The sequence below is a fragment of the Lepidothrix coronata genome, unplaced genomic scaffold (genome assembly GCF_001604755.1).
Source record: "Lepidothrix coronata isolate B3197 unplaced genomic scaffold, Lepidothrix_coronata-1.0 Scaffold127, whole genome shotgun sequence".
Lineage (NCBI taxonomy): Eukaryota > Metazoa > Chordata > Aves > Passeriformes > Pipridae > Lepidothrix > Lepidothrix coronata.
In genome coordinates, this window is record NW_016690307.1 from 917,196 (window position 1) to 938,119 (window position 20,924).

At 36.0% G+C, this 20,924-nt stretch overlaps 1 protein-coding gene across 3 annotated transcripts in view; it reads left to right on the top strand.

Annotated features, from left to right (window-relative positions):
• The window catches only part of RALYL (RALY RNA binding protein-like), a 378,245-nt gene that overhangs the window by 302,662 nt on the left and 54,659 nt on the right, over window positions 1-20,924 (top strand). For all 3 annotated transcript variants that reach the window (XM_017826492.1, XM_017826493.1, XM_017826494.1), the window contains one exon: window positions 16,242-16,274. In XM_017826492.1, the coding sequence (XP_017681981.1) occupies window positions 16,242-16,274 (33 nt within the window). The remainder of the gene's footprint in view (window positions 1-16,241; window positions 16,275-20,924) is intronic.

The window sequence follows — 20,924 nt, forward strand, 5'->3', positions numbered from 1 at the left end:
GAGAGAGACCTCTGGGAAGTTCTGAGGGAACTTTAAAGAGAAAAAAAATCTTAGATTTTGTCTTTTCATGGATGTAGTGCAAGCTATTTCTCTAGAAGATTATGAGAGGCTTTTTTGAGAACCTAAGATAATACTTCCACTTTCCCCCTCATCTTCATTCTCCCCCTCTACTCTGACCTCGTAAGACCTCACCTGGAGTCCCGAGTACTGCTCTGGAGTACTAAGAATAAGAAAGTCATGGACCTGTTGAAGCAGGTCCAGAGGAGGATCACAAAGATGGTCCCAGGGTTGTAGCACCTCTTCTACGAAGACAGGCTGAGAGATCTGTGGTTGTTCAGACTGGAGAAGAGAAGACTCCAGGGACACCTCATCATGGCCTTCCAGTACTTAGAGGGGGCTTATAAAAAAGAGGGAGAACAACTTTTTACATGCACACATAGCGATAGGACAAGGGGGAACAGTTTTCAACTAAAAGAGGAAAGGTTTAGTTTAGATGTTATGATTCTAGGTTCTATGTAAGTAAAGAACTTTTATTATTTCAGTATCCATTAGCACTGCGAGGAGATCAAAACACTGTACTGTGTCTGAGTGGGCTGGGGTTAACTTTCTTCATAGGATCCCATATGGTTCTGTGTTTTGGATTTGCTACTAAAAGACACCAGTCTTTTGGCTGTTACTGAACAGTGTTTGTACAGCCTCATGATATTCTCTTTCTCCTATTCTACCTTTGCAATTAATAGACTTGAGGTAGACAGGAAGTTGTAAAGGAATACATCTGAGACAGCTGACACAAATTGGCCAAAGAGGTATTCTCTCATATAACATCATGCTCTGAAATAAAAAATGGTGAGGTTTTTCTTTCCAAAGCAGCTGTTGCTTGGAAACTGCCTGAACTGCTTATGGGAGGTGGAAAGTAATTGCCTTTACATAACTTGGGGGTTTTTTCCCTCCTTTCTTCCCTCCCTTATTACACCACAATTATCTCAACCCATGAGATTTTTTCACTTTTGCTCTCTCCTTAATGCCAATAGGGGACAATGGTAGGGGAGTGGGAAGGTGACTGTGTGGATGCTTAGCTGCTGGGCAGGGTCCACCCCCAAGACTAAAAAAGTTAAGAGGGAAATGGTTATGTTAGATTTGATTTGCACTAAGAAAGACATTGGTTAAAAATTTAGTTGTTACAAAATAGTCACTGTTAAAAGGAAGGACTGTGAGCAGTAGAAATAAGATAATGGATTTCAGAAAGGACACCGAATAAGTAGGATATCTTGGAAAGAAATTTGAGGGACAATAGAGGTGCAGAAAAACTGTGCTTAAGGTAGAGCAGAAAATTCTCCTGAAGCAGAAGAAGTTGAACAAAGGGATAATATGGCAGCATCAAGTTTCTTTGACATCCTGAAAAGTGAAGAGGAATTGTACAAAATGTGGAATCAAAACCCCATGAGTGGAAGTAAGTAGAAAAGAAGAGCAGAGTCATCTAACAAGATGTCAGAAAGGCTAAAGCACATAACAGTATAAAAGGTAGCAAAAAGATTGTCATTAGACTAACTTCCTCTGATTTTTGATACTGCTGTTAGTTAGCAGGAAAGGAGATTAGGTAACAGTGATACAGAAAAGGCTTTTTTTACATCAGCAAAAGTGGCTAGTTGATCAGCTATTTAAGAAAATCAATTTTAACCAGAGGGTGTGCAATAAAATAATTGGCTAACCAGTGTTTGACTAAATGAATTTATTGGAAATGCTATGATGAGATTCACTGTTGTGTGTTCAAAGGACTAACTGAATCTGCATGTGGACTATTTGTGACTGTTTTCAGAAGCTTATAGAGGTTATGTAAGGTAAAGAAACAGTGGGTATGGGCAGGTGTTATACCTATCTTTAAGAAGAAAACAATCCAGAAAATTATCAGGTGACCCCAGCCTTGATTCCAAGAAATGTGCTAGAACACATTAGTAGCAATCAATTTATCAACACCTAGAGGATAATAAATTGGTAAAAAAATCAGAAGCAAATTATGTTGAAGCAATATAATTTCCTTCTTTGACAAGATAGCAGATTTAGTGTATAAAGAGGAAACTGTAGATTTGCTATATAGTCAAACAAGTTTTGACACTTACAATGTGGGCAGTTTTCATAAGCCTGCTCAGGAAATTTGCCTAGAAAAACTGTCTTAAGGTAGATATCCAATGGGAAAACAGTGACTGTGTGCAGCATAGTATTAAGGATAACACCTATCGTTTGTTCAGTCTCCTTTGTTACAGATATTTAAATGATACTTGAGAGACATTTAAGAACAGTTTTAAGGTAAGCAAGCAGGACTGCTGCACAGACTCACATGATTTTATTTGAGTGCCTGAGACCTCAAAAGTGTTCAAAGGACTTCGCACCTCTGAAAAGAAGTCTGTATCACATTTACAGCTGGATATACACATAAGTCATTATTACAGAGCAACTGTTGTCTATGATGTATTATATCCACATAATTTGCTTGTGTGTCCAAGTCATTAGATCCATTTTTGCCCATAATGTTATGAAGATACTTGGCGTTAGTTCAGGATCTACATTCCTTTTTTTTAACCTTTATAGTTTTATGATCTGTGTAATTTTTTTATTAGTTCTTAAAAATATTTTGAGAACAGAAAGATTTAAGCTTTGCTTCAGAAAGCTGCTAAACACATTATTAATTTTAAGTGTACTCACTGAACAGTTAAAGATGTGATTAGGGTAGTGCTCAGGAATCAGTTAAAATCTCACACAGCTGTGAGCTCCAGCAGCATTCCTCCTACTTTGCGTTGCTGTTCAGTATGTGAGGGGGGAACCTAACTCCAAAAGGTACAAAATCATCCTGAATTTTCTTTTTTAGCACAGCAATTCTGCAGAAAATCAAATGCCTGAAAAATCTGCATCTTAAAATTGTTTTGCATCTTGTTATACGGGTCTAGCCTCCAGCAGAAGTTAATTTTACTGGCTAATCTTCATATCTTTGAAACACAAGGTGAAGATTAGAGGTGCTGACACAAATGTGTTAAAGCACTCTTTGGGAGCAATATTGTGGCAAAATAAAAGATCACAGTTTGTCTTTTTAATTTAGTGGTGTTTTGATCAGTATTTTGTTAAAGCAACTCTGTGTCAGCATATGAAAGCCCATTTACTGGTTGTTTTTTTTTTCCTCTGTGTTTATGCTCCAACATACCAAAGTAGATTCAAGTGCAAATATTCTGATGGAATGGTATTCTGTTTCTCTGCTTCATAAAAGAATGTTTTAACTATTTGTTGTTTGTTTCAGTCCACCACCATGTTATATGAGGTGTTAAACACATGCCTGAAAGCTTTTGCTCCATTTTGGAGGTCTTTGCTATGGTTGGTAAAACAGGATAAGGTTCTTATGGTTCCTAATTCTGAAGGTTGCTAATGGCTGCATTCCCAGTTGCTCCAAGCCCCAGGACAGGTGGAGCAGAGCCTCCATGCACACACTGCCTGTGGCTTGCCTTCCCTCAGGACATGTGGCATGTCCTTTCTGTATGGCTGTCCGTATGGGGGAGTTGGCTAAAAGTCTTCTCTGGCACTTCTCTAGCAGTAGCAAGGCTGAGAGGATTTGAGAAGGATGATGGGGGCATCTATTTTTGAGTCTTTTGAAATAACAAAAGCACTGTGCTACAGGCTAGCAGGATGGTGTGATTTTTAGAGGCATGAAAATGAGCACAGCTTTTGCAGACCCTGCTGCATGAGGTGGTGCTGAAGACTACATGGAGAAGCAAAAATAGTGTAGTGGTACTGATACAACTGGGAGTAAACTGTCCCAGATCACTTACATGTCTGCTTTCTGGGAAAACTAGTTAGTTTACCAAAGAAAAACCCACAGGAGTGAACTGATATTTGTATAACATAGGAAAGAAGGGACCAGGATTTGAAAGAAAACTGAAAAGGCAAGTTACTGGGCACTGCCAGGGTATCTAGTCACTGTCTTTCCTCTATAGAGTTTAATGTTGTAGTTAACCTATAAATATTTCCAAGACTGATTTAGCTAAAACGAACCCTCCCCATGTGGATTATTTTCACCCCTGCCAAACTCCAAGTTTCCTTAGGCCACAGTAAGCAGAACTGGCCATAATCCAGTGCCACATCTTGAAGGCTCAATGAGGAGTTACTTAAGCCCCACCCCTCCCAGTATTCCTACTGCTGGCTGGGCATAGAGCTGCCTAGCCTGGGATCCATGCTGCTGAGGCACATCCTGGATAGAGACAATTAGCAGGATGGATTTATTTAGCGAATCGATTAACAAAGTCAGGAAAAATTGAGTGAAATCACCTCTCACCATGTTGCCTTGGCTGGCTGGAAAACACCTGGTGGTGGTTGAGTTCCCACAGCACTGCCCAGCTATAGCATATGGTGACCCTGTGAAGACTTCCCACGAGGACAAGTTTTTTCCAAGCTGGTCTCTGAAATTTCAGGCAAACAGTTCAACACTCCTTGAGCAGTATTAGATAGTGCAGTCATTTCCCATTGCCAATAACTTCTCCATGTAATTCAATTGAAATGTGTATTAGTACACTCGATTTAACATGCTACTAATTAGCTATATTAAGCAGCTTTTACTTTACAATTTCATGTTTCATGGCCTCTGGAAGACATTATTTTATTTAAATGTCTAATATTAGTATTCTGGAAAGAGATGTTCTTTTATTTACATGGCATGATTATTTTTTATATCAAGTTTATTTTTCTTTGGCACAAATATTTTATCAGTTTATTCAGTACATTTTTTTTTATAATCTCCATCACAAAACTGATTGAATTATGTTGCATATCTTGAATTTCCTTTGGTTTTGTGGTTTTATCTTACCACAGAGGCTGAAAGAATTGTTTACAGTCTTTCACTCCTTGATCTCTGCTTCTTACCTTTATTGCAAGATATTGTTTATAAAGTTTGGTATGGTTTGGTTTGCCTCTTAGTCTACAGAGTCATCCTTTATTTTGAATTGTTTTTCTGAGCACTCCTGGGCATCCTTCATTTCAGAAGAAAGGATGAAAAGGACAGTGATGGTCAACTTGATTGTGTCTTCTGTTTTAGGAGTCTTCTTGAGATCAGTCTTCCCACTGAAAGCATTAACATAATCTCAACAAGTTCTATCCCAAACGAACATTACTATTCTATTTGAATACTCCAGTATTTTGCATAATTGCTGTGGTAGTGTGCCATTGAGAGTCTTTTATGAATATGCTTAAACCTACTGGCATATAACAAAAATAACTGCAGGCATAAGGATCTTTCTTGGTTGAATATTGTCCTAGGTTTCCAACAACATTTTTCTTTATTCTTTCATTTTCTTAATGAATTTGTGTGTCCGTTACTATCACCAACCTACAAAAACCGAAAGACACAGTCCAGAAAAGAGAAAATAAATCTGATAAAGTATTTTCTGATGTTTTACTTTTGCATTGAATTGTGATTATAACTCCTACTTTATTCTACATACTGAATGAAAAAAATTATTTATGCCTATGGAACATAATCTTTCAATTGCTATGTCATATTGAGATCACACATAGTGTGATATTTCTTTTTAATCAAAGTGTTTCCTTTTTTTACAGAAATTTATCTTCCTCATGCTTTTGATTACATTTTTTCCATGAAAAAAAGCTATTTCATTTCAGTGCAATGAAATGAATCTGAGTGTTGCTCTGCACCTCTTCCCCTGACAAAAGATTTAGCTTCCATAAAAAAAAACCCACACTCCCAGGCATGTTTAAATGGAGATAATTTTAACTCTGGTAGGATATCATTTACATTAATTTCATCAAAAAATGTTCCTAGTTACCACATTTGAAGCAGTCATTACTGTACATAATAATAATAATTTAGTCTGAAATTCTCACTTAAACTTCCCAACAAACAGTGAAAATTTTTCTGTGTTGAGAACTTAAGTAGCATTCTCAATTATATTAAAAATCTTAAATGGTACAAATACAAAGCTACAGCAGATCCAGTGATTCAGTTTGCTCTGAATCACTTTATTTTTTGTTTGCTTACTTATTTTCTTTTAAGGAAAAAGCCCCATGTCAAATAAATAATATCTCAGGAATAAGAAAAAAATATCTCATGAAGGAAGGCAGCACATGCAGGTCTGCATTTCTGAATTATGTTGATGTAATTGCAATCAATTTGGTCACACAGATGTTGAAAAAATCCATTTACTTAGAGGGGCTGGCAGAACCTCTCATATGATCCAGACCATGAATGTGTAGCATTTTTTTTAAATCTTGCCCTTCATTATTTTAAAAATACTGCTAGTTCCCTTTTAGAAGGTATCTCTAGTGACTAGGGCAGGTTTTCCTTGTCAGATTGTCACTTTATGCTAAACCTTACATTTTTCTTATGTTTGTTTGTTTTTATTCACCTTCACGAGAGTTTTTAAACTATGGTCTTGACTTGGACCCATGCCTTTGTTACGAACTCCCCACAAGCTACTCCTTAGACTCACATAGCCTTTACTCAGGGCTTTTTTTTAGTTTGTTAAAAGGAAGCCGGTGATACCAGCTTACACACATCTGCACAAGAGCTGCATCCTTTTTCCTAGCTCAGTACTTTTCCTCTTGCAGAAGGTGATATATAGTATCATATGACTGATGTTTTGTTTTCTTCCACAAAATCCAAGACTCCATAATCACGCTCAAGATCAGAGATTAGCAAATTTGCAGAATAGTCTGTTCTCTTATAATTGCTTCTTTTTTTTTTCCTGGTGTTTAATTTTCTTTCTTACTTTTTTCATCTGCTATGAAACCTGAGGCAATATACTATAGCTGAAGTAGCTGGCTGTAAAACTATCTTATTTTTTTCATGGTTTTTAATCACTGTTTGTACCACAGGGGAACAGAAAACATATTCACAACCTTCTGATCACACTGAAATTACTATGATTCCTTTCTTATACAAGAATTTATGCTACTAATACGAATGAAAAAAACTTTGGCATATAAATCAAAAAGTAAATTCCTAATAGATACAGAGAATTGATGGGTTTCCCTGCAGGCAAACAGAAATTGTACTTTTAGTCATGCATTCACTTTAAATCTTGACAGCCTAAGCCCTGTTCCTATCACTTATTACATGTGAAATTTCTACCCTTTTTTACTGTATGGCTTCTTATTTTATTTAAGAAACAGAATTTTATTTAAGAATTTAATTTAAGAAATTTATTTAAAAATTTTATTTAAAAAACAGAATTGGGATGCAGGATGTTGTCATTTGTATGAAGATGATGTCTTCTGTAGGTATTCTGCCGTATTTCAGTTGGGCTAAAAAGAGAAAGGATAGTACCTTCAACATATAAACAACCTTCAGAAACAGACATCATGGTATATTTTCTACATTTGAGTTTTAGTGAAACAGGCATCATGGAAATAGTATCCAGATTTGCAGGCACTGCTCTTTGGAAACTGTCTAATTAAGTCTTAAAAATAAGGACACAGGGTTTATGACACAGGATAGAGAAGAGCCTGTCCTGACATCACAAAAAAACAGTGGAATTCTTCATTTTTGGGAATTTAGTAAACCCTTAATGGTTGCAGTAATCAGAGATGCAGGAGAAAGCTGTGCTTCAGAGAACCACTTAGTGTATTTGCAATTAGGCATTGCTTCTCACATAATGTAACACCTCCAATTATGTAGAAGGCATTTATTCAGTACTGCAAGGGCACTGTTTAGGTGGCTTACAAAGAGCAATAGAAATATGATGCTGGGTTATAGATTTAGTAGTCTGTGAATAAATAAGTAAGGCTGGATAAATGAAAGACTGTAACTTGTTGTATGTTTTAAACTCTCATGAATAATAGCAGAAGAAGTAATTTAAAGTATACTTAATTTAAAAGAAAATGGATTATTAAGTAATATTACAAATAGCATAGAAAGCTGTGTGTAACACAGAGGGATAATAGCAATATATTGATATGCAGTGAATTATTAGCAATTAAATTACTCTGCAAGTTTATTTCTTCGTGAATCCTGTTAGTCTTGGAGCATACTATCTGAAAATATGTTATCCAGCCTGCCAGGACTGATACTTAGATAGTGCTGTTGATGCATAATGTCAAATGTAATTTTATTTTTCAAAGAATAGGTTACAAATTGCATGCCTTTTTGGTAGATTATGTTGTTGGTATTCCAAAAACTTCTTGCAAAAGCATTGGCTATTTTACTGAAAAGTAACAAATCACATAAACATATGTAATTTATTATGAGTCCTAAGAAATGAGAAATTTCTAATATCTACTGGCATAAAAATGTGTATGGCATTTTTCAGTCTTGCATGAATGAGATTATTCTAGGAAACAGCATGACAAACATGAATCTTACATTGCCCCTCCTGTAACTGCTTTTAAGTGTAGTGTCATTGAGGGAAAGAGGATATTAAGCCTCTACCCTTGGGATCCTCAAAGGCAACGCCTGCATTAACCTTCATCTATTTGTGACTGCAAATAGCCACGCAGTGAAGTAGTATTGATTGTGTGCATTAGATCAGTCAACACTGTTTTGTTCAGCCCACCCTGATGAACTCATTCTAAATGTTTTTAGATCAGTACATATTGACCTGAATGTTCTTACTCTGATTTAGAGCAGAAGAGGGTCAGGTGATATCAGCTTCATGCAAAGAATGATTAAAGCTGTGAGGAAAAGAACTCTAAAGCACACTAAGTGCTACACTATTTTTTGTTACTTTCATTCTCCAGGGTTTGTTTCCTTTACTTGCTTGAAAAAAGGTACCAAATTGAGCATGTTTTCAGTTTGGGAAGGGGATCAGAGTTAAGTGTTCTTTCCTGAAGGAAAATGAATTCCTATTCTTGATTCTCATAAGAATCTCGTTTTGAATCTGAGCATGAATTTCTTCATGGCTGGAAACATCACATACATGTGGTGTATGGGTTAAATACAGTTTAGCTTATCACTGTGGCAACATGAGACTTCTCTTGGGTGGCGTGGGAAGAAACTGCAATCCATAACTGTCTAAGAAGGTGTTCATATGTAGAGTATGAATGAATCTCTCCAAGTCACAACTTAGTTTTCCTCAGACATACTACCAGGATTTATGTCAGCTATTAGAATCCATGCCACTGTTTATATTATCTTTGCAATTATTGGATTCATAAAGAAAAATACATTAAAGTCAGGTAGAAAGTATAATGAGCTACTGAAGCTTTATTAGATGGATGTGTTACTATTTTTTAGTTCTATCTCTCTGAAATAATATATTATTATGCAGCCTTTAAATGACACAGAATTTTTATGTTTTTCTCTCTTCTTGCTGCCTAAAATTTAGGCCACCCATTAATGAGTATTACTGGAAACGACTTCCTTTACTATTCTTCTCCATGCCACCCTTTCCTACCACAGTCCAGAAACCCTTCCATCCCATGTGTTATAACGGCAGTGCTTTCAGTATCCAATATGACAAAGGACATTTGTACTGGTATATCAAACTAACTTTTGCATATGTTGATTTATGTCTCATCCTAGCCTCTTGCTGTTATGAAAATCAGTATAGGGAAGAGGCAGTCTCTAAAGCAGTGAAAGCTACCTTTTATTCAATTTTTCAACTGTCAAACTTTAGAGATAATTCTGAACAGATTATTAGTTGCATTTTGCTAACTAATGGCTAAAAGATTCTCTCTCCTGACAACACATAGGCTAATAAATCCTAGAAGCCTCTGAAACTTGTGATTATGTCAAGATGTTCATGTTTACAAATTATGTAAGATATAGATTTTGCTAGGAAATTAGTTAAATTTGGTTATATGCTATGCACATTTGTAAAAAAAGCATATTGTAGAATAAGGCAGAAGAAATTAAAAGGGACAAACCTTGTTTTACCTAGGGCTGACTTTGAAAACCCCCATAGTATTGCATCAGGTTTTCAGAGCACAGTTCCAGCATGCTAGGTTAGGCAGCTTGACATCAGGTATTGCCGACAGCATCCTGTGCTAAGTGTTTCCTCAGAACCTTTTCCTGCACAGAGTGCTGTGACACTACCAAATCATGGGTTTAGGTGCTAAGTGGAACTGGCTAAATAAAATGCATTGCATCAGTAGTCATTGCTTTTCACAAGTTTTTTAAAAAATAAAGTTAAATTAAATTAAATTAAATTAAATTAAATTAAATAACTTGGTATTTGCACATATGTTTTTGTTGTCCGGACATTTGAAACGCTTAAAAATCATGTGATATATGTATGCTGAGCCAAATATTCCTATTCTTTTCACTTTAAAACACTTAAAAGAGTAAAGGCAGCTCCATTTTTCAGCATATTAAATGCAGAGTAAGTGCATAAGTGCAAACCAAACCCAAGGGTAAGCAGAAGCATTCCTAGACAGAAAATGCTCAAACCATGCTATCTCATGGGGATCAACCATAATTTCAGTTTTCTCTATCACCAGAAATTAGGTTTTGTAACATCCACATAACTTACAGATATCTTGGAAAGTTAAGTTCTTCAACTTTTTCCTCATGGATCTGGGGAAAACCTGATGCTTCAAGAAGTGTTCTAAGTTATTCTCAATGTTAAATAATTAACCTTGAAAGAAATCATAGAATATGAGAAAAAAATGTGTAATTTTTTGTCAGTCAAAATGCTTAATGTGTTGTGATACTTTCATAAGGGAATAAATATATATTATACATCTATTAAGGATTATGTATAGATCTGCATATAGAGAGTCTAATAGCCAAAGGGATAATCTTTTTTGAGTAAACCACTGTTTATCCCCAGAGTGTTTACTAGTGTAGTAACTTCCTTACTGAATAAATTCTTCAGTAATCAGTAACATTTAGTTTTAGTGAACTTAAATATTCCAGTTGTGAACTTTGATTAACTATGATCTAAAAGTAGAAGAGCTGAAGTATGTACTGATTTAAGGAACATGTTTTAATATGTCCCCATAACTAGCATCCTGTTACTCAGTTCTTCCTCTCTTAAAACTTTTCTTTGCAATACCCAGCCAGTTATCCTTCATTCCATAGATGTATAAAATAGTTCTTGTTCTCAAATTCTCACTCTGCTTTTCTCTTTTAAATTTCATTACACTGACTTCAGACTAATTTTCCAGTTTATCAAACAAATTTCAGATTTTAGCTCTGTTCACTGATCTGGTTAAGAATAACTTTTTGTGAACTATTTTACACACAGTCTCTTTTTTTGTTGTTGTTGTTGAAATCATTTCTGCAAACCAAAACTAAATATAGTGCTGAGTGTTCATATTACTTAACGTGTCCCTCTTTCCCATTGGTGAAATTCTTTGTGCATGGCCAAGTTGGGGTTATATCATATTTTCCCAGTTTGATTATGAGACTCCAATATAAGGCAATATAAAAATCTTTAAAAATCATATTAATTCTTACCTATTATCTGCCTCATCTTTTCTCTACTAAGTCAGTTATGTCAAAGGAATAAGTTTGCACTGAGAACTGACATTTTGAGTTTTTGATACTTTGTTTCCATCCATGGTTTGAGTGATGCATTTTATTTTGTGCTAGAATTTTTATGTTTCAATAAATAAGAGAAGTACTTAGCTTCCAAGGAACTGCAAAAAATATATACAGGATTTTATATTACATGATAGTCATGAAAACAATTTGTTGTTTTTGTAGTCAGTCATCAACGTAAACCACCAGCTGGGAGTGGAACTTATTAAATTTATTAGGAACAATTGTAAAAGTTAACATAAACCTGTAAATTATTCTTCCATTCCTTCTACTTCTGAGACACTTCTAACAAATTAGATCTTCTATACAGTTGGTTTACCATTTATTTATTCCAGAATATGATGGTGTTTTTTAATAAAACTTGCCAACATTTATAAAGATATTTATGGACGCTTCAGAAGACAAAATGGGCTTATTTTTTAATTCTATCAAACAATGGTTACTGACAGTGTCCAGAAAAATTATCTTGAATTGAAACTATTTAAGTCACAGAAACCAGGAAGGAAGGACAACCTAGTGTACACTAGCAATTGTTATTTCAGAATAAATAGATAGTAGAAGTTACATGAAATAATATTTCTTCTGTAAATTAAAGGCATGATTTTATTAGGCTTGCTTGCATTGTATAAAATATTTGGAGTTAGCAAAAGTTATAATGCACATGCTTTAAAAAGAAAGAAATTACATGATGATATGTGAGTAATGCTACTTAAAAGTTTCTGAAGAAAGATGTTTTCTGATCACTTCAAACCATGAACTCAAAATGCAACCTTGTTTGATTACTCTGAATTGCAAACCGCTTCATATTCCTTCAAAAGGTCCCTTGAGTTGTTCTTGTAATTTAAAAATTTCATTCCTTGGTAAACAGGGTGAGCCATAAGTCTGAGTATTCTTTGACTACACATATTTCTGCTAAATATGTGGTTCCTGCTAAAGCTTTGATTCCTAAAGCTATACAGCACAAAAAGACAGACATAACTGTCAGGTAAATAAGTCTGCCACATAAGTCAGTCAAAATACATATTTACACTTTACTGAAGTCCAAAATATTTTTTAGGTGGCCTGACTTTCCTATATGTCTTAAATGAAAATGCTTCCAATCCCCTTGAAAACTACTCTCACTATTCATTTGTTTTATAGTCAAACAGAAAATGTGTGATGTCAACAACAACTTGGGTAATCTTCCTTGGGAATTCTGATATGACGATTTTTACTCAAAATGGTGAATCACCAAAAAAAAAATTTGGATCCTGGCCATTACTTTCCCTGATTCAGGGCAGACAGTTTTGTTATATCAACAAGTTAGAATAAGAATCCTAACAAATGCCCTAAATTCCACATGTTTTTCTTCCTAAGTCCTTAGAGATGAAATTATGTGACCAACACAAGGGGATCATGAAAGTCATGAATGATCATGAATCAATAGGAATATATTGATGCATAATGAATTACCTTGGAGAATGCTTGGCTAAAATCTATTTGCTTGTGTACAGCACTGACATTGTTAAAAATGTTTTCCACTTTGTCCTGTAAATAGTTTTGGGAAGGAGAGGTGAGGATTCTTGAACAATAAATTATATGGACTTATGTATACTGTGTCAGGCCTCAGATATGAAGAAACATCTTACCTGTAATCTTAACAGGACAATAATTCAAAGACTACAGATTTTACTTTTGGACCTTCTTGTCCCTAAATGATTTGTTTACAAGTCAAAGAGGAATTCACATGCCCTTAGTCTAGGCACGTTTCCTTGTATGTTTGTTTGCAAACCTTGAAAAATTTGTCTATATCTGGATGTTCAGTCAAAGATGGGATTTTTGATAATTGGCATTAATATAAGCAAACTTAGCAGCAAAGAAAATAACAAAATGCACAATCGGGTTAATCAGATCTTGTAAAGTATCTCTCCAAGATAGGTTGCAAGGGCTATAATAGTAAATGGGAAATTTCTAGAGTCCTTATTTTAAACTGTCACAGAGTGTGACAGTACTGTAACATATCAATGGGTATAAATTGATTGCCTATGCCTGTTCAGTTTACAGTGATTGATTTTAATTGAGGAATTCACATAGTGTAAACATTCTTTTCCTCCTGCAAAACTTATCTATTATATGTAGATAAGAAAGTCAGACCTTTCAGAAAATCTTATCTCAGAATCAAAGGGAAACACAAACTCGCTCTGCCATGTCCCAGTCATGCTACCGTTTAGCCTTCCTCCCTCCTATCCAAACTGATATATTGCCTTGACATACTGACAAACTGAAATTTTCTGATGGGAAAACTATTCCAGGAAAGAAAGAAAAAATCTCCATCTCTTCTGCTTCACTCCCATTCCTGTAAAATTAAAACATGATTCCCTTTGTTTACGGTCAAACCTAGTATTTCTTGCACACTCAATACATTTTTGCAAAAAAGACAGTTTCTGTTTTAAGATTTTTCCTGGAGGTGTATGAGATCCATTCTCAAAACTTACCAGGATTACTATTTATGCAATATCATATTTAATTATGCAAGAATTCCTCAGAACTCCCGAGAATTCAGTGCACATTAGGTTGATACTCTCAGGCTCGTGCTGTGACTCATGGGAATGGTCCTGTGCAGGGCTAAGGGTTGGACTTGAAGATCCTTGTGGGTCCCTTCTAATAATTCAGCATATTCTGTGAATCTGTAAAAGACCTATTATATGTATTGATAAATGTCACCAGTAAAGATGATATGGGATGTTATTTTATAATGTGTTGCAGTTTTAAAACCTTGATATTAATTTGCCATATACTGCATTACCAAATAAAAGGCCAACAGATAATTGTATTTCTTTACTATGAGGAACACTTGAACTAATTAAAAGTAATGCAGCAAATTATCTAAAACCATTTAGTCAAATATACTAGAGAGAGGTCAAACTTAGGGCAGCACTCATTAAATCAAATTGAATTCCATCTTGAAAATGGATTTCAAATAGATTTTTAATTGCAGTATTTTGTCCACAGGGCATTCTATCACAGACTTTTTGTTTGCCAGTAAAATCCTCCAGAATGTCCTCCATCAGGATAGTGCCAGGTTTCTCTTCTCTTCATTATAAAATTTTTGTATTATGAAGTATGTAAGTATGTTCTGAGGCTTTCATTCTTTGCTCATTTTGCTCATAGTTAATATCTCCAGCCGAACACTGAGTGCTTCCCATCTCTGGTTCATTTCATTAAGCACAAAACCAGAAAACAAAACAATAACACTTGTGCACAGAGCCTGCAGCAGAAGGATGAAATCCTCACTTGAAGGGCCCTGTCACTTTATTGCTCTCTGGCAGCACTGCCTAAACACAGAGAATGCCAAGCTCAACATTTTCTTGGGACTGCCCTGGATAAGCATCCCTGTGACCACGAGGATATGCAGCTTCGGGTTTCTACTGTACTTCTAGGTATATGCAGAGCCATCAAGTGTTTCCCTCTTATATTCTACTAGTTCCATGTGGATCTCAACCCCAGAAAGAAAAAGAAAGGTGAACTATAGTCATTAGGATGACAGAGAAGTTACTGTGTTTTCAATATATTTTGGCTTTTAGATAATGGCAATAACTAAGCATGTGTATTGGTTTGTGAGTTTTTTGGACAAGACCTTTGCTGAATAATAATTGCCAATGAACTTGGTTTTTCTACATAGTTTCAGGAAAGTTTTCTTTCTTAAAACATTTATTACTTATAGTACCTTTCCTTACAATTAGTCCTATTTACAATTCTATTTCAGATATTTTGTTGTGCATTTGAATTTGTTTCAGATTCATAAATTAAATATTCTGTTCTAGATATGCTATAGTTTTCTTAAAGGCTACAAAGAGCCATTAATGACCTGAGGGGGGTTATTTGCTCTTCCTCCTTACACAGTACTCTCAGTGGAAATTATCACAACAGAACACTTTTGCATGTCATGTAACCACTCAAAATTACTGAACTTTAAATATGCTTTAAATATGTTTATGAAGGATCCTAAAATCACATACTAATATTCCCATAAAGCAGCTGATATTAGTAAATTTGGCGCAGCGAGAACACAATAAAAAATTAAGGGCAGCCAGTTGTAGGTACTACAGCAGAAATACTGTCTGATAACATAGATGACGACTCTTCCATCTATCTTGGTTGGGTGGAAAGCAGTAATAGAAGAAGCTCCTGCCAGTGTGCAGGTGGTGCATCTCCTCACAGCAACAACAGCAACAGCAGGGAGGTGGGGAACACTTTTATCAACTGGTTTAGAACTGGGCATGACTTTGGATCTACCAAACCAGTGACATCCAGCTCCACACAGTGCTGATTCAGGCCAATGTGCCAGAAGTTCTCATAATCATGAAGTGACCATGTCATATGAGCATAGGATGCTGGTAAGCAAAAGAATAAAAGAAAAAAAAAAGGTGTTTAAAGTTAAAAAACCCCAAACTAACATTTTACATGAAAAACGCAATAAAAAGGACAAAGTATTTCTTGTTCACTTTAGCCATTCCATGTAAATATCTACACAAGTCGTTGGAATCTGTGAAATTTAAAGGGCCTAAATGTGCTACTTTGTAAATATTTATTTTCTAAGCCAAAATTCAGTTAGGTTAATGGGATTTTTTCTGAGTTAAACTCCTAGTATAATGGATCAAGCCCTTCTATTGCTGCTAAATTATGTCATCAAATAAACTTGATACTGAGAGTGGCTGTTTTAGATTTATTGTATAATTTTTCTGAAGTACAAAAAATATATATTTAAAACTTGTTATTTACTTGACAGACTTGAATCAAAGGAACCTTTCCTGTCCGTTGGGTAAGTAGAAATCTGTATATTTTCACGGATATTGATATAATCAATTACCAATTGTCATACATTATAATTTATGAGATTATGTTGAGCCTAAACATCCTGTTTCAAAATTATGGCTGTTTACTATACCTAAGCTTAGAATAAGTTAGTTTTAGTCAATAAAGTCAGCAGTCATGGAAATTTTCTTTCTCAAAAAAGTACTAAGAAGTATGTTTTGCCTTTATTAACTAAGCAAAAGTTATGCTAAAATACATGTGGGAGTTAAATGTTGTATTAAAAGGTAGCTGATTTATTAATTTATTTTCACTGATCTTTCAGTCAGAAACCCTTCCAAGTATCATCTGTATCACCTGTCAAAGCCCATGAAAAAATAATTGATAGTTTCTTTTAGAATAAAAAAAAATTGTGATACTTCAGTAACAGAAATAATCAAATTTATAAAATAGAAAAAAATCACATTTTTAGCTGAATTATAGATCACTACACTGATTTGCTTATTAAGCAATTGCCTTACTAGTGTCATAGCCACTTAAACAGTTATATGTTCTCTATATTAAAATAATTCATCATTCTAAAAAATTATTTTTAAATGTGACATATTATAAAAAAATATCATTCTTTTTTTATAAAATGATGTCTTGAGGTCCATCTGTTTTTTTGTTTTTTCTTAATTTTTATAAGCGTTATAAGTGATGATGATGATGATGATAAGTAGTTGTATAGCAGAAGTAGATTTAGAACCATCAGCCCTTATTCCATTACCCTTAGCACAGAAGCAACATAGATTTTCAACCCTATCACCCCATTCCATGCTCCCCATATCAATTCTACCCCCTGAATTCCAGTAGAAACATTTAGTCTCTCTTTAAGATGGGCCTGTTCTATTTGGAGAATGCTTGTACCTTGGCCTAAATCCCAAAAGTACAGTCAAGAACTGGGTGAATATATGCCCCCTGTACCCCGAAGAAGATGAAGATTGATGAAGAGGTGGTCTTAGAGACCCCAGCCCCAATTCCCGAGGGACGTGACTAAGGGTGGTCCAGGGCAAAAGCCACAGAGTGGGAAAACCTCAGATTGGACAAGCAGTATCATAAATCATAACATCTGAGACATGGGGGCACGCGTGTCTTGTAATCTTATGCCTAGGCACAAATTAAAACCCTTTCCTTATCTCACCTCCAAAACTAATTTGCGTCAGTTTTTTTTCTCCTTGAATTTTCTTTTAGGCATCAAAATATAGACAATATATGTATTAAAGGTAATTATCTGTATATAATTTCTGTCTGAAGTTCACTTTTCATGCAGTATTTTACTTTCAGCTTCTTCCTTGAAACTTTCCTAAGTGTACTAACTTCTCCCTCCATGTTTTCCTTCCTTTGTTCACACCGTATTCAATGCTATCAAGAACATAAACTTCAGACAAAAGATTCTATTCAAAATATCCTTTTCAGGGTTAGTTCTACCATGTAATTATCAGTGGCTTCCAAATCATTGTACTAACCGCAGATATAAAAGCCAATTTCAAATTCTGAAGTGTGAACTAAAGTTAACAAGCAAGGGAGTGTGTAAATTATGATCAAAAGAACTCAACAATCAGCATAAACAGGACTGAGATATGTCTCAGTTTCCATACCATAAAGTAACTCTGGTTTGTTTGAGAACATTTTGAATTAATTGCTTGGCGTCTCTACTTTCTACCAACTCAAAATTATTGAAAAATCATTTAAACACTGGAGAAATTGGAGGCGGAGGGGAGGGTGTACTGGTCTTGGTTTGCATGCTTTGAAATGTCCAAACTCATTATCAAATTCAGTCTCTTTTATTATTAACTTTCATTATTCTACTTTGTAACTTTGTGGTGGTTTGAAAAACCTTTTCTCTGGGGTAGTAATGGTTTGCCCCACTGATAATACTCTTACTGGACCAATCAATAGTCCACGTGTGCCCTATGGAAATTACATACCTGCAGAAACGGAAGAGAAGGTGGTGAAGATAGTTTAGAAGGTAGGTAGCCATGATCTGAGCCACGAGAAGGCAGGGGGCCAGTGAGCCCCTCTGGGGGCCAAGGGCCCCCAGCCCCCAGCTGAGGCTACAGGAGACCCGGTATAGTGTCAAAGCTGGACCAGGTCTTGTAAAGAGCTGGAGAGTTTCCTTACTGTCAGCAGCAGCAGAAGACATTGAAAAGCGGCAGCAGAGCAGTCCTGAACAGAGAGCGATGGCTGAAAGCCAAAAAGATAGCCAGTAGCAACGAGATAACATGAAGCCAGCTGAAAGACGCAGAGATGTTCCTCCAGGAGGGAGAGCTGGCAACAAAACAGAGGAAAACTCAACAGAGCTGGTTTAGGGTAAGACTTTCCCAAAACCCAGAGACTTCCTGAAGAGGGTTGGACTTCCAAACCCTTAGGGAGTCCCGAAACGCAGCAGCAACTAGAGAGAGAGAGAGAGAGAAAGGAGCTGAAAAGAGTGAGAGAGAGAAAGGAGCTGAAAAATCCAGAGTCGTCCTGAGAGCTGAGCCAGGACAAAATGCGGAGGAGGTGGCCGTGCCCTCTGCTGCTGCTGCTGCTGCTGCTGTTTCTATCATGCTGGCGAGCTGAGACAGAGCAAAAGAACTCTGGTAAGACTGAACTGAAAGCTGCCTTAAATGCTCTAACCCAAGAGAAGTGAAGGTCTCCAAGGAAAATCCCCCGAAGGCTCGGGCTCGGGGTTGGAATTTCCCAAAGTAAGAACAAAATCCTGACTGCTATACTTAAATCTGCTCCCTCAGGAAAATAGAGGACACTAACCAGTGCCATAAGAAAACTGAAATGAAGGAACTGTGGCCTGAGAAGTGACAGAAAGACTTTTCTCTTTTCTTCTTGGACTTTTATTGAAGAAAAGGAGAAATTTAATTTAATGTAAATATATATGTGGGTGAAAATAAACCATTGTAAATATTTCCCCTTCCCCCAATAACGAATGGTTGTGTTTTGTCTGAAAACTCTCCACATGAAGTGAAAAAGTCCATACCATCACTAAACCCTCTCACAGGGGCAAACTGTGGGAGGGGGGCTTGAACTTAAAAATTAGAATCTTGGGAATTTCAAACCACCACAAACTTGTTCTATTGAGTTGGTTTTTTGAGGCCTCCACTATCATAATGAAGTGATTACCTGAAAATCTCAAATTTAAGATCAAAAAAGAAGTTTTGTGTCATTGTGGCTGAGGAGCAAGGTTGAAAACATAAAAATCCAGGAAGCAAATAAAGAAGACAATGCTAACAATTATTTTAATAATAATTGCTACAAAATAATAAATTCTATATTTGTACTACTTACCATGATCTCAAGAAATGTGCTGGCAATTTTAGCATATCTGGGGATGTCTACCTTGGAGGAGGTATTATTTTTGTGTTTTGCTTTTTAGTTTCTTTCCATATGAGCAGATTGGTGGTAACCATGTAAATCCACATTATCTCCATATAGTCATTGTCTGTGACTTTATTGCTCAAATTGATTCCTCTTAGGAAGTTTAATCTGAGCAAACAGACTTAGTCTCTTTCTAGAACTTTTCAGAAGTTTTACTGTAATATACTTGAATTATTTTATGCAAGTTCATAACGATAAGGGTAGAAAAAACCCAAAAATTAGTCTCTACCTCTGTGCTACTTTTACTTTTTACTACTCTATTTCCTCCACCCCAAAAGAGAGCAACAGAGGTTACACCACCATGTTCTGAGGAGGGGCCCACCTCCTCAGTAAAGTCAAAGAGATGCTCCTCCTAGTCTAGTCCCACAATAACTGGGGGGTTCTTTTTTACAGAGGGTGAGCTTTTGTGCCAGGACCTGTATCTGAGGTTTTAACCCAGACAGCTGTAACCACCAGGCTTTTAAAATACAGTAAATGTTTGCAGAAGAAATGCTGACTTAGCCTCAGTTAGCCTAACACATGGGTACTCTTACTGTCACTTGCAGCCAGAGTTGGTCAAAACACCAATTTGAATTACTTTAGGCTGCCTACAGATGGCTGGATCCTGCACACCAGCCTCTCAATCTACCTTCTGCAGCACAGATTTGTTCCCACATTTTCATTATACTGCCTGTAGGAGCTAATTAAGCTTTTTCATTTTGCTGTGCCTAAGCACATGACCTGGTGGTGCTTTTCCATTGCTAATTCTTTTGGCAGGGAAGGAAACATGAAGTGTAGCAACCTAGGAGTTCAGGACTGACACAGATTATTGAGTTTTGTATGTATATGCACGGCTGCAGTCTTCCAATGAGAGATCTCATAAAGGAAAATAGGTCGATAAAATATTGCATTGTTTCCCCTCTCTCAGGAGCCAGAGAGAAGCAGACTGCACCTCTTACTGTTCTAGTTTGTGTATGGAATGCAGGGAGAGAATAGCTACTGTACTCCCCTGGTAAAGGTAATTCCATTTATCCTTCTTTCTATGCAAAGTGCATAGCAAAGAAGAAAAATCCACTCTCCTTTACTCCCTGTGCAAGATGGGGGCATAATTTGGCACTGAAGTGATAGTAAACTCCTTAATTAAAACCTCTAATGGTATCATTCAGGAGCAAAAATTCATCAAGTATACAATCTATTCAGATAAGAGTATCTGAATTCAATATTATGATTTTGGCTAGAATGCAAAGTTGAATTTGAGATTCACATTGAG